Here is a 13,787-nt window from a genome sequence, read left to right as displayed (position 1 = left end):
ACTTTATTGATCCCCAGAGGGGAAATTCGGGCGTTACAGCAGCACAGACAAGAAGCTCGAAAATACAAAATACACATTAAACAGAATAAATAAAAATAAAATAAAATAAAAATAAAAATAAGAATAAAATATAAAAATAAAAAATAAAAAATAAAAATAAAAATAAACAAAAAAACAAGGGGTATATACAAGTACAAAATGAATGAATGAATGAATGAAGTTAGCAGGGGGGAATTGAGAATTGAGACAGTATTTACAGAGAATGACAAGATAAAGTGACTGTGATTAAAGTGACTCTGTGTGATAAATAGCAGCAAGATGCAGAGTGTAGTTATATAATATAATGTAGTATAATATAATATAATATAATATAGTGCAGTATGAACAATATAGTGTAGTATAATGAAGTGTTATATAATACAGACTAGTATAATAATATAATAAAATATATAGAATGTACAGTATATATGTATATATATATATATATATGGATGCTAAGTAATAATAATAATAATAATAATAATACAATAATACAATGATAATAATGAAGCAGGCCATGGGGGTAGTGTTCTATGGGGGTGAAGTTTAGTGTCCAGGACGTACTGTTATTGTTGTCATAGGCTGTCATGCGCCCCTATTACTTGCCCAGGGAATTCACGTGCGCCATTGTTATAGCTGTTTACATCCCACCGTCAGCTGATGCCGAGTCTGCGAGTGATGCATGTCACTCTCCTGTTTCACAGCTTCAAACTAAGCATCCAAATGCTTTTGTAGCCATTACCGGGGACTTTAATCATGTGAAAATGGACAAAACATTACCCACTTTTCATCAATGTTAACTGTCCAACTAGAGAAAATAAAACACTGGACCTTCTGTATGCTAACATTAAGGAAGCATACAGTACCACTGCCCTCCCCCCCCCCCCCCTGGACAGATCAGACCACAACCTGGTCCTACTGACACCAGAGTATATCCCCCTGGTCCAAAGACAGCCTGTGACCACAAGGACTGTTAGGAGGTGGACACAGGAGAGCAACGAGGCACTGCAGGACTGCTTTGAGTCCACAGACTGGGATGTACTTTGTGAGCCACATGGAGAGGACAGTAACAGCATGACTGACTGCATCACAGAATACATTAAATTCTGTGAAAACACTGCTTTACCGGCCCGGACTGTACGCTGTTTTCCTAACAACAAACCCTGGATCACCAGTGACCTGAAAGCCCTTCTCAACAAAAAGAAACAAGCACTCAGGTCAGGAAACAGGGAGGAGCTGAAAAGGATACAGCACGATCTGAGGGAAAAGCTGAGGGAGTGCAAGGACTCATACAGGAGAAAGCTGGAGGCCAAACTCCATCAGAACAACGTGAGGGATGTGTGGACTGGAATGAGGGAAATCACTGGTTTCAAGGGGAGAGAAAGGCAACATTCTGGCAGCCTGGAGAGGGCGATTGAGCTAAATCTGTTCTTCAACCGGTTTAGTTCACAGCCTTCAGCTGCCTCTCCCACCTCAAACAACACCTCCCAGCCTCCCTTTGTATTTTCTCCCTCCCTCCGCTGCAGTTGATGGGTGTGGACTCGTCCATCATCTCCTGAATTACTGACTACCTGACAGACAGACCAGTTTGCCCGACTTGGCAGTGTTCAGTCTGGAATGGTGGAGAGTAGGACAGGAGCTCCACAGGGGACTGTGCTGTCTCCTTTCCTTTTCACCTTGTACACCTCTGACTTTAAGTACAACTCCAGGTCATGCCACTTGCAGAAGTTTTCTGATGACTCTGCGGTGGTGGGGTGTAGAAGTGATGGGCAAGAGGGGGAGTACAGAGAGCTGGTGGATAACTTTGTGGAGTGGACAGGAAGAAATCACCTGATTCTGAACTTGGATAAGACCAGGGAGATGGTGATTGACTTCAGAAGGAAGAGGACAGAGCCACCACCGCTGTGCATCCTGGGAGAGGATGTGTCTGTGGTGGAGGAGTACAAGTACCTGGATGTCAACATAGACAACAAACTGAACTGGAAGGCCAACACTCAGGCTGTGTACAAGAAGGGGATGAGCTGACTCTACTTTCTGAGGAAGCTGAGATCCTTCAACGTGTGCAGCAAGATGTTGGAGATCTTCTATCAGTCTGTTGTGAACAGTGCACTGTTCTCTGCTGTGGTCTGCTGGGGGAGCAGCATTGGAGCTGGTGACACTAAGAGACTGGACAAACTCATTAAGAAGGCCTGCTCTGTGATAGGCTGCAAGCTGGACTCTTTTGTAGTGGTGACAGAGAGGAGGACTCTGAACAAACTGTTATCCATTACGGATAACCCTGAGCACCCTCTGCACACCCTACTGGACAAACAGCGGAGCAGCTTCTCTAACAGACTGATACAACTCCGCTGTCACAAGGACAGATACAAGAAATCTTTCTTACCGAAGGCCATAACTCTGTACAACAGCTCACCTCATGCGAGCAGAGAACTGTCATCATCATAATATCTGTCTCTCCATACTGTAATCTGTTCTGAACATGTTAAATTTACAAATTATCCCTGCACTCATGTTCACTTCATTTGGCTGTCTACTCGCCGTTACATTTATAGTTTCTGCTTATAATATGTCTACACTCATGCACTTTAACTTATGTCAATACTGTCCATTTACGACTCTGTTTTTGCACATTTACATTTAATCTTTCATATTTAATCTTCCTATTTAAGACTAGTAATGCTTAGTTAAATCCTGGTTGTATATATTCCCATTCTTAGTTTTGATACTTTTAGTACTTATTTACTTTGTATTTAATATTATATTGTGTTTAGATTGCTAACATTGTGTTTTTTGCTCATATTGTGTGTTGGATAACCAGAGAGTATATAATGCACTTCTCCCCTGGATGAAAGGGGGAGGGGGTTAATCCTAATGCTGCATTCTCATTGGTCCAAACAGAACAATGAGAACAATAGACCTGTCACTTTTGACAAGAAGTGCATTATATACTCTCTCATATGTGTGTGTGTGCATGGTGCACCCATCTCTCTGACATTGTTGAAGGCCCCTGTGTTTTACCACCATCCAACTGATACAGACAAAGATCTCCAAGTACCCCCAGCTACCGCTCTGTCCGTAGGGCTCCAAGGACCATTCGTCATGCAGAGACTCTGAAGGTGGCATCTGAATCCGATGCAAATACACCATGCTTTTCTTTGGAGCATGGGTCGGGTCGGGGGTCAAAGGTCACCATCAATCAAATTTTATGAGCTATACCAACCTTTTTGACAGAAGGTAGTGTATTACTCTCTCACATCAATATTTAACGGCATATCGTTCAGTTTAGCACTGATCGATAAACTCACCAAATTTGTTAAAATCCAAGACTGTTCTGTCCGTCGCAGCCAACACAAATGTTTCATGTGGATCGATTGAAAATGTCTGTAAAGGAGTAGAGATGTAGTTATGATTTTTAAAGTTATATATCGCTTCTTTATTTTGAGCTGAAACAATCATGGCTTAGCCTGACTGATTCATCCAGATACATTCATTTTTTACATCAGATATTTAGAAAATAAATTGACTGTTTGAGGAGACCTCGCACAGCAGAGCAATCGCACTGCCCATTGCCTGAATTTTACTTTACGTAACAAACGTGTTTAAAAAGCGTTTCAAAAACTTTTTTTGACGTTTTTTTATCAGGCGACCTACTGAAAACGTCTCCGCGACCCACCTCTGGGTCTCCGCCCACCAGTTGAGAACCACTGGTTAAGACGATGTGCGGGTGTTTTCTTGCTATTTTTGATGATTGAAAAATCAGAAATTACACATATGAGTCTCTAGGGCCCTTTTTCAAACCAACCCCTACACCCTCCCTCTCCGTGTCGGAGTGCACTCCGTTAGAAGTCACACTCGCAGCTGAATGAAGTCTCCTTCATCAAGGTGTAGGGTAGAAATACAGCGGCAGGCTTTGGGAAAAACTTCCCTCTCTCAGGTGGAAACAGGAACTGTATGTTATCATGGTTACTCAGCGGTATCTTGCGGGAACGGCTTTTTTTTTTGTAGCTAATGCATTCTGTAAAAATATTTATGTAGCCTAGATTCTTCTTCTTCTTCTTTAGTTATATTAGTGTAGACTTATAACAAAACTATTAGATTGAGCCTACATTGTTTATTGTAATTTATAATTTCAGTTAATTTATTGTAATTTCATAGAACAGGGTGTCCTAAATTAGTGCAAAGACAAGAATAATATTGTTGAACATCAGAGCAGCAAAAAGTGTATTTTTTGTTGTTGAATTGAGATTTCACAAAGACATCAAAAGTAAAAAAATAAGAAATAAAAATGAACAGCGAAAAGTTGTCTGCAACATGATTTAATATTATTTTGTTTTTGCGACAGTCCCTGTAAATATAAAACACTTTACAATAAATAAACATATATTTGATCCTCAGTACACATCTGAAGTTGTTAACGTCTGTATGAGGATATTAAATGTCTATCTTAGTTGGAGCAGTGTTTATAGGCACTTGAACTGAACTCAAAGGTTGCTTCATCCATGATGACCGGACACTATAGGCATTGCACGTGATCTGAAAGTTGGCATCGGTGCACACTCGCTGGTGGAGGGTTTTATAACCCACTATCACTCCCCGCTAGTTGGTTTAGGGCGGACTTAATATGGCGAACCCTCCACGAGGACACGCAAACGGAGGGGTAGTGGGTAGGGATAGGGTTTAGTGGCCGGTTTGAAAAAGACCCATCAATTCAGTCGAGAGGGTCGAGAGGTGCGGGGCGGACTAATCCTTTCTGCGCATTCAGAAGGGGGGAGAGGGGCGTTTGAGACAGACTCCACATTTTTTCCAGAAAGGAATTCTGAATGTTTGTTCATTTATTCAGACAATTTTAGTGATGTTATTGCGGTTATAACTTAGAGAAACGCTAAAGCTAAATAAGAAATAGAATTTTATTTCAGGCCCATGAAGCCCCCCTGCTGCACTGGGGCCCTGGGTAGTCAGTCCGACTCCCCCCCCCACTACGACGCCCCTGCTCGCTGGTGAAGTGTTTTACAACCCACTACCACCTCCCCGCTAACTGGTTTAGGACGGACGGCTAATTGGAATATGGGGTAGTAGTGGGTAGGGAGAGGGTGTAGTGGCCCGTTTGAAAAAAGACCCCTAGGACTATTTTGGTTGCCATGGTACCCAGGGTATCGTTAGATTTGTACTAACTTATCGACCAACACCAACAAAGTTAGCCATCATTACCTTTTGCAAATCTTGGAGAAATTCGTTGAAGTCCACGCCGGTTGCCTCCAGACTTTCCGACTTGACCTCTCTGTCGTTGCGGCAGTCGTAAACACAAATCCGTCTGCGGACTCCCTCCTCCAGCGTGCTGGAGACGGACCCCGGTGAGAGCCGCAGGTCGCTCCTCCGATTTAACATCCTTATAAACTTCAACGTTCAACGTCTCTAAGCTGGGCCACTTCAAGGCTACATGTATCAAGCTGTAACACAACTCATTCCCTACAAAACGCGGACGCTAGTGATTCCTTCACATGGCCGTCGTTCTGTGAGTTCGCCAGTTGGCTCTACAGACTGTAAACATTTCGCTCTACGGAAGGGCGTCGAGGACAAATCAGAATCATACGTCATCCACTTCCGCGATCTACAGCACACACACAAAGCGCTCTCTACTTCCGGTATCATTTTCAGTGAAATGAAACTTTTTAGACATGTGATGGCTATTGGGTAAGGTGTAACCTTTTCATGACGTAACCGGGGCCGAGGTAGAGGAAACTTTTGCACGATATTATCCCGTTTAAAACATCCGGTTTGCACGATGTCGGTGCTGGTTAAAAACAAGCATGGCTGGTTTTTGGATGCAAGTTCACTCATGGATCAGTGGTGTTCACACTGTGTTCGTTTTAAGGACACTCAGAAGTCCCATGTCAAGTGCAGTTTTAAAAGACAGTGTTTCCAGATCTTAAAAAGCCATTATAGTGTGAAAGCAGGGGCTGATGTTGATGGAGGTAAATCGGAAGTGTTGGAGGAAACAGACAAAACATCGAAGGTAAATTTACCCTCCTCCTCCAAGAGATGCTGCCAGAAGACCACTCACTGTACAGTATTAAAGGGTGGTCATTTGGATATATAGAGAATCCCCTCACTGCTGTCTGTGTTATAGCACATGGACAAAATCAGTTTGATTCAACATTAATTTTACATTTCCTTTGTTTTATTTCGTTCTGTTTAAGCAGTTGTAGAGGCATCCTTTTGGATAGGATAGTACTTTATTGATCCTCAGAGGGGAAATTCGGGCGTTGCAGCAGCACAGACAAAAAAGCTCAAAATACAAATTATACAGAATAGATAAGATAAATAAAAAACAAAAACAGGGGGTATATACAAGTACAAAATGAATGATGAAGTTAACTATGCAGGGAGTTGAGACAGTATTTGCAGAGAATGACAAGATAAAGTGACAAGTGATGATTAAAGTGACTCTGTATGATAAATAGCAGCAAGTAATGTAAACAGCAGAGAAGAGAGGCAGTGTTGTCTGCCACAGTAATGCAGAGTGCAGCTATATAATATAATGTGGTATAATATAATATAATATAGTGCAATATGAACAATATAGTGTAATATAATGAAATGTTTATTTATGTTTATTTATTTATCTTTATTTATCTTTATTGTCACTTTGGCCTATAAGAAGAAACATGTAGAAAACCTGACCTTTATATGTGGAAAAAAGTCAATAAGATGAGTAAAAAATTCAGATTCAGTAATGTTCATCTTTATATTAAAGTCAATCAAGTGGAACACAGTTCTTCTGATTTACACTGAGCAAATATTTTCATTACATAAATAGACTGTTACTTTGCTAAATGTTGCTCAGTGCTCTTTATCATTTTTATGACTCATTTTGTATTAGTCTATAGTGTTAATAATTGTTCAATTCAACTTTCAAATTTAACTACCAAATCTACATATAGTGCACCTTTAAGTTCTTTCTCGTTTATTTTTGTGCTTACCAATAATTAGTCAACATCTGTTTGTCTTTCAGAAAAGGAAACGCAAACACAGTGAGCTCAACCACGGCGAGGTTGATTTACAGGCCTTTCATGATAAGGTATGTCGCAACTCCTGCTGTACTCTACGACATCGACGTATGCTCCGTTTCATTTGTTCAGGTAGAGAATGATAAATCAAAAGAAGTGTGAGTTATAGCATTGAGGGACAAAGTACAAGTTTCTATATACTGTCATCAACATGTTCTGCATGGCTGCCTCTCTTGGGATCCTTTCCTCCACTCCAGTTCAGATTTTCACACCCCTGGGGGTCCTGGGACAACACATGACTTCTTAAATCTTTCAGCCTATCTTATTCTTTTACTATCCTTAATCATGTCGCTTTATTGCTTTTATCTCTTTTTATTGCGCTCAGTTCCTTTTTCTGCTTCAATTGCTTTTTTAAAAATCTTTTTATGCATCAGCAGTTTTTATTGCTTACTTAATTTTAGCTTATACGCCCTCCTATGGTTTCTGATTTGTCTTATCTTCGAGATAAGAGAAATCAAAACCATTTCTCTGGCTGCCGCGAGAGATTCCAGATAAAGTCAGAGTGAAAAATGTTGTCTTTTGTTTGCGTTCACACACGCAGCTCCTCCTTGAGCTTTGGACCTTTTGTGCAAGTGTGAATGCATTAAGTGGGATCATTGATGCAGTAGTATTTAAAGAAAGACTTTAATATTGCAGATGGTACTTTGAAACACTTCTTTGTCAGTGAGCAGTCAGTGGAAAAAGAACAGTTTACCTCTGATATGAAGGGGCCTATAAGTATGACGTAGCATAAAAAAATGATTTTTTTCAAAGTGTTATTTTGTGCATTCAGCCAGCAGCACACATTTCAGATCCTCATATTCAACACACCACACTGACTAAACAATCTGCTTTGTGTTCCCATGCAGGTCAGGTCTGTGATCCTGGAGGGAACCAAGTCCTTGGTGGATTCTGCCCGATCCCTCGAACATCTAAACAGAGCGACCGGCCTGGTGAAGGAGCCTCTTCCGTCCCATGAGTGCAGGCTCGTTGCTCTTTGTGAAATGGCTAAAGAGCTCCCCCTAGTGGACGAGGATGAGCAGGAGGAGTGTGTTCAGTCACTCGTGGCTGAAGACGGCCGCTCGTCACATGTGGATTTGTTCTCCCGGGTTACAGAGAACAGGGATGACAGTGCGAGTGTGGTTACACTTCTAGGAGAGGAATATGTTATCCCATCACACACAGCCTTCCTGCTTTCTGATTTCACAAGAATACAACCTCTAGTTCACTGTGAGTACTGTGTGTGAACATTTTTCTTTTTCTGCCACATGGAACAAGTTAGCAAAAGAAAGCGTCAGAGCTGAAGTCACTAGATGGTTGTGGTGGCTTATTTTGCATTAAAGCTGTGAAGTTGTTTTCCATTGTGGCTTAAATATGACGCCCCCACCTTTCTGAATGAATTGTTGTAATACTCTGTTTCTGCAGTGACAGCTCACAGACGGTTACATACAGTCTATGTGACAGCTCGCAGGTTGTTTTCCAGGCCTGACTTTGTTTGTTTGTCTCTCACACAGATGGGAGCAGGTTTGACCTGATAGTTATTGATCCACCGTGGGAAAACAAGTCTGTGAAGAGGAGTCGGCGGTAAATTGACACTTTTTAGAAAATGTATAAAACTTTATTCCCCCCCCTTTCATATCAGGATGCTCTTTACATGTAACTACAGGAACACAGATTAAAAAGTATAACATAAAAATACATATACGTGCAAAAAAATGTGAAACCTGTCACTGAGTTCCAAAGTGCAGTAAATTAATCCGATTGGTCGAAAAAAATTAAAATTTTAGGTCTCGATTTTTCACAGAGGATATGGTGGTAGGTTATAGAACCATTTAAAGCACAGTAGTACCATTTACATATCACAACTGTCTTCTTCTATTTAGATACAGTTCTCTGCCCTGCACCCAGCTGAAACGTCTCCCTATACCCCTGCTGGCATCACCCAACTGTTTAGTCGTCACCTGGGTCACAAACCGGCCCAGCCACCTGCGGTTTGTGCGCGACGAGCTGTATCCACACTGGGGGGTAGAAGTTGTTGCCGAATGGTTCTGGGTCAAGGTACAGAAAACTTTGATAAAGCTCTCAGCGTTTGTAAAGCGCTACCTTATTGGTGAGATTCACAGATGTTTTAAAGCCACGCTCTTTACCTTCAGGTCACCACATCTGGACAGTTTGTGTTTCCGCTGGATTCACATCATAAGAAGCCGTATGAAGTGCTGGTGCTGGGACGATATTCTTCTTCTGCAGATAACTCTGCAAGGTATTCAAAGCTTTGAATCCTCTCTGTCTTCTTTATACTCTAATGCCTTAATCCTTGAAATGAATATTTCCACATTATATTTACTCATTTTCAAATTCATATTTAATCTTGTTGAATCACCTTTAGTCCATCAGAGACGTCAGTGGTTCCTGTGGAGGATCAGCGTTTGATTGTCAGCGTGCCTTCAGCGCTGCACTCCCAGAAGCCTTCACTTTCAGGTACATTAGGATAACATCTGCTGTTTGCATACTAGATCTTAGTACAGTAGCTTTTGTGTTTAACTGTGCCACCAGAGGGCAATGCTGCAACATCAGTGATTGTCATCTTACTACACAGCTTCAGTGATAACCTGTAAATCCCACTATAGCATGCATTTACACTCACACAATCTGAGTCGTTTTTTGGGGGGATTTGGAAATTAAAAGTGAGTCCTTTTGATTTGATACAACTTTAGAAGACGGTTACTGAAAACAAAATGTGTGTTTTAACAAGAAAAGAACATAAATGTGAAAAATAACCCATCGTATAGGTACACATATCACCGTTTTTTTTACTTTATAACCTGCTTTACCACTACTGAGACTTTTCATTAGAGACCCTCATGTTGAATTAGCGAAAAACATCTCGAACACACATGCTAGATCTATGTTGTATTCCTAACAACCCGAGGGATTCAGTCCTCATTGGTCAGAGCGGGGGACTTCAGCTGCTCACATACGATCAGATATGTGACGATTCAACACTTGACTTCAACGTGAACTCCGCTGCTTAGGATCCGCGTTCAACCTTGACTATGAATATGCAGCAGCTCTGAGCAGGAGAAGCCTTGACGTCATGATCGTCCCTCTCAGGGGAGCGCGGTTTTATTGTGCAGTATGGAAGCTGGAAAAAAAAACACGGCCGGTTAGCAGAAGCCCTCTCAGAAGCACAGAGGAGCCTCCACCTCACGGACGTGGTTGTTGTTTACTGTTAAAGTGAATCAAAGCGATTAAGAAGATTAGGGAACATCAGTGTTCCATCTCCTTGTTGGATTCAGAGCCCCTCAGCACATTTCCTGTGTGTTGTTTTGTATCCCAGATATTTTATTCGGGCTAAAGAACTCTTTTATTTTTCACATCTTGTAGCGCAATATTAGCATATCCAGTGACTATCGGTATCGGCTACTTTTATCACAGATATGCCCCGATATTATTAGATTTATTCACTGGTTTGAGTATCTTTGTATTACACTAGCAGTTCTCTTTCACCAGCAGAGGGCACTATATGGATTCCAGGGAACCTATGACACATAAGAGCTCAGTGAGCTCCCAGGACAAGATGTGGTTAGTAACTAAGAATTAAAGATAGTGACTTGCATTGATGTGATGTGAATACACACACAGAGTGAGAGAGAGATAAGAGCTCAATAAAAGCAGAATTTTTTTAAAATGTTTGTATTAAATGTAAGTTTAAAAACTATGGGCTTGATTTCTTTTTTTCTTTTGTTCAATCCTGCAACATATTATCCAACTGCTACAAATATCTAGACCTCTGGCAATAATCTACCTGGGCTTTCATATGCTCATCTGAAGCGATCAATACCGTCGTTCTGCAGCCTTTTTGTGTGTGTTCGTGTAAAGCATGTCACGTCTGCTGGAGCCGTTGGCAGCCTGAAATATGTGAAGAAGCAATCCTCAAGCCTGCGGCGCTGAGAAACCCCGACACACTTCTCTTCCCCCTTTCGGATGGGGCTCCTATCGCTGACATTCTCGGTTGCTAAGGGACACCGTTATCCCCGTACAGTTATAACATAACCTTGCCAGATGGTCAAAGCTGAAGAGAAAAAGTGTTAGTGCTACTCTCAATGACAAGACGTGTGGTTTGTTTTATTAATTAGGTCCCCACTACAACTTTGGAAATCATGAATAATGAAGTCGGTGCTATAATTAGAGGTTAAATAGCTGTTCCTAATGTTAAGCTCAGGGAGAGGCACACTGCCAGTTCTGCGGGTCGTTGATTGGGGAATGGACTTTTGGACAGTGATCCTTATACCAATTTGTTAAGCTGTCTTTCTTTCAACAGTGATTGAGAAAAATTCACCTTTAACCAGTTACAGCCAGTGCTCTAATTAGTGCTGTAATTTTCAAATATCACATAAAATAATTGAGGAAAAAAAATTGAACTATTATTTTGAGTATTAAAGTCATATATAAATGTGTGGGTCAACACAAAAGATTATTTTGTTATTTATCAAATAATAATTGGGCCAAAAACAAGGCCCTGAGGGACTCCACATGGATGTTGAGAGTAAGTCATTAATTATGTAGATAATAGTGCAGAAATAATCTGAAGACTGAATGTGATCCCAGTTTAAGGATCAGATAACCATCACTTTCCTTTGCCACCTGGCAGAAGTTTCATACCTTTACCCATTTAAGAGTTAAGAGGATAATTAGGCCTTGTATTCTGTGTTCAACTCCGGGAGCTGAGTCACTGGTCGGGGTTGAATTATTCGGAGAGCCGCATGTTTGGCCTTTCCACTCTCTGACTCTCTGACGTGCAAAGAAAGAGAAAACGGGAGGCAGAACACCACATGGTGGAGGTTGGATCAGTTTTGGTGGATCAGGCTTTCATGCTCATTAACTCCCTGAGTGTTGGCTGAGGCGAGTGTCAGGGAAGTTTGAGCATGCACAAGAGCAGACAGAGTAGCACAGGGGCAGAGGAAGTGAAACGTATCTGTCAAGTGTTCTGCTCCTGGAATATCATCACTTATAGACTCAAGGTCACTGCCAGTCTGCACATAGAAACTCTGTGCTGTGGTGTGAAGGAGCTGGGTAGATGCCAGTGCTGTTCTCCCCTTATTACTGAGTAACAGTGAGAGTGCCCTCTGACTTTCACTAAATGAAAGTATTCAGGGGTTTAACACATTTTTCACACAGGATGGCACATAAATACACTGCTCAAAAGAACAAAGGGACAGTTAATCATCACAGTATCAATCCGTCCATTTGGGAAGCACAAGTGATTGTGAATCAAGTTCACCTGCTTTGGTGCAAATGAAAGCAACAACAGGTGCAGTGGAGAGGCAAAAGCGGTACCCTCCTCGTCCTTTCCGTCTGATTATTTTTTAGTTTTGTGTTCTGCTAGTGTCATTGTCACTGCTGGCAGCATGCGGCTGAACCTGGAGTCCAATCAGGTTGCACAGGTAGTCCAGCTCCCCAGGGTGGCACATCCATACATGTGGTCACATAAAGGTTTGCTGTGTCTCCCAGCACAGTCTCAAGAGCATGAAGAAGATACCAGCAGTAATACAAGGAGAACTGGACAGGGCCATAGAAGGGCTTCAACCCAGCAGCAAGACTGGTGTCTATTCCTTTGTAAGAAGGAGGATCAGGAAGAGCACAGCCAGAGACCTCCAGCAGTCTTCTAGTGTTTCTGTTTCCTGCCAAACTTTCAGAAACAAACTCCATGAGGGTGGTTGAGGGGCAGACGTCCTGTAGTGGGACCTACATTAGCATTAGCTATTGACTTGCCCTCTCGTTACCATGACCTTAATCCAAGTGACCATCTCCAGGACGTTATGTATCCAAATTATTTTAAGGTAGAGGAGATCAACCTGTTTATCATTCCTTGCTTTTTTTTTTCTTTCTTTCTCTAGAGGTGTTGAAGCCCTACATTGGATCTGAAGCCAAACGCTTGGAGCTGTTTGCCCGAAATCTTCAGCCTGGATGGACAAGCTGGGGGAACGAAGTGCTCAAATTTCAGCACACGAGCTATTTCACTTTGACACCTACCGATGAGCCAACGGGGTTTCATCAAGACGAGACCCTGGACAACTTCACAACGTCTTCCTGTCACTGACAAAGAATGTGAAGAAACCTTGTCAGTATTTTGGAGCATTTTTTAAAATAAAGATTCAGTACCAAAATATTTCTTTACCAGGTCTGTTTGATCTGTTCTTCTCATGTTTGCAGGACCTTTGATTTCTTTTTTTAGGTCTGGGTGCATGTTTCAGATACTGAATCACAGGTCTGTTGATGCACTACTTGGAGAGATGAAAGTGCATTTCTATGCAGCTATGTTTTTCAAATCTCCCGCAGTAGTCAGACAAACAACACTCAAGGTTTTTGTGAGTGATCTTTGGCACAATATGTCTTCAGGAGAATCAAAGTGTTTCTATTTTTACTCATTTTATTTGAACAGAGTGTCAAAATGATTCCTAATCCAAATAAAAGCAACATTTTCACGCTTGTACCTGTCCCTTATCAGACAGTTTCTTTTAAAGTTCTCACTTGAACAACTCGCTGCTGTACCGTTCACTCTGCCAAGGACACGCTGGGAATATTCTTTGTTTCCTCTGAGAGACGCAGCCTTCCCTTTGACACTCCTCTTAATGCCAGTAAAGCCATTAACTACCTTTTCCTGTTGGGTGGGGCCTCTCTAATGAGTCTGTGGTCTGCGGA

The 13,787-nt window shown here is 41.6% G+C and overlaps 2 protein-coding genes across 2 annotated transcripts in view; one reads left to right on the top strand and one right to left on the bottom strand.

Annotated features, from left to right (window-relative positions):
- smchd1 (structural maintenance of chromosomes flexible hinge domain containing 1) overlaps positions 1–5,535 on the bottom strand; it is a 29,895-nt gene extending 24,360 nt beyond the window's left edge. Inside the window, exons 1-2 of the mRNA XM_061064656.1 lie at positions 5,248–5,535; positions 3,345–3,420 (exon numbers count right to left, since the gene is read on the bottom strand). Coding sequence (XP_060920639.1) covers positions 3,345–3,420; positions 5,248–5,424 — 253 coding nt within the window. The 5' untranslated portion in view covers positions 5,425–5,535. The remainder of the gene's footprint in view (positions 1–3,344; positions 3,421–5,247) is intronic.
- A 190-nt stretch (positions 5,536–5,725) lies between these two features.
- mettl4 (methyltransferase 4, N6-adenosine) lies at positions 5,726–13,576 on the top strand. Its single transcript, XM_061064711.1, has 8 exons — positions 5,726–6,052; positions 7,052–7,117; positions 7,955–8,315; positions 8,600–8,669; positions 8,969–9,143; positions 9,239–9,345; positions 9,472–9,563; positions 12,983–13,576. The coding sequence occupies exons 1-8, from the start codon at positions 5,822–5,824 to the stop codon at positions 13,183–13,185; spliced, it is 1,305 nt and encodes a 434-aa protein (XP_060920694.1). The 5' UTR covers positions 5,726–5,821; the 3' UTR covers positions 13,186–13,576.
- The last annotated feature ends 211 nt before the right edge of the window (positions 13,577–13,787 follow it).

This window comes from Labrus mixtus, chromosome 19, assembly GCF_963584025.1.
Source record: "Labrus mixtus chromosome 19, fLabMix1.1, whole genome shotgun sequence".
Classification (NCBI taxonomy): Eukaryota; Metazoa; Chordata; class Actinopteri; order Labriformes; family Labridae; genus Labrus; species Labrus mixtus.
Note: the sequence above shows the minus strand (reverse complement) of the source record. Positions and strands in the feature narration are given on the sequence as shown.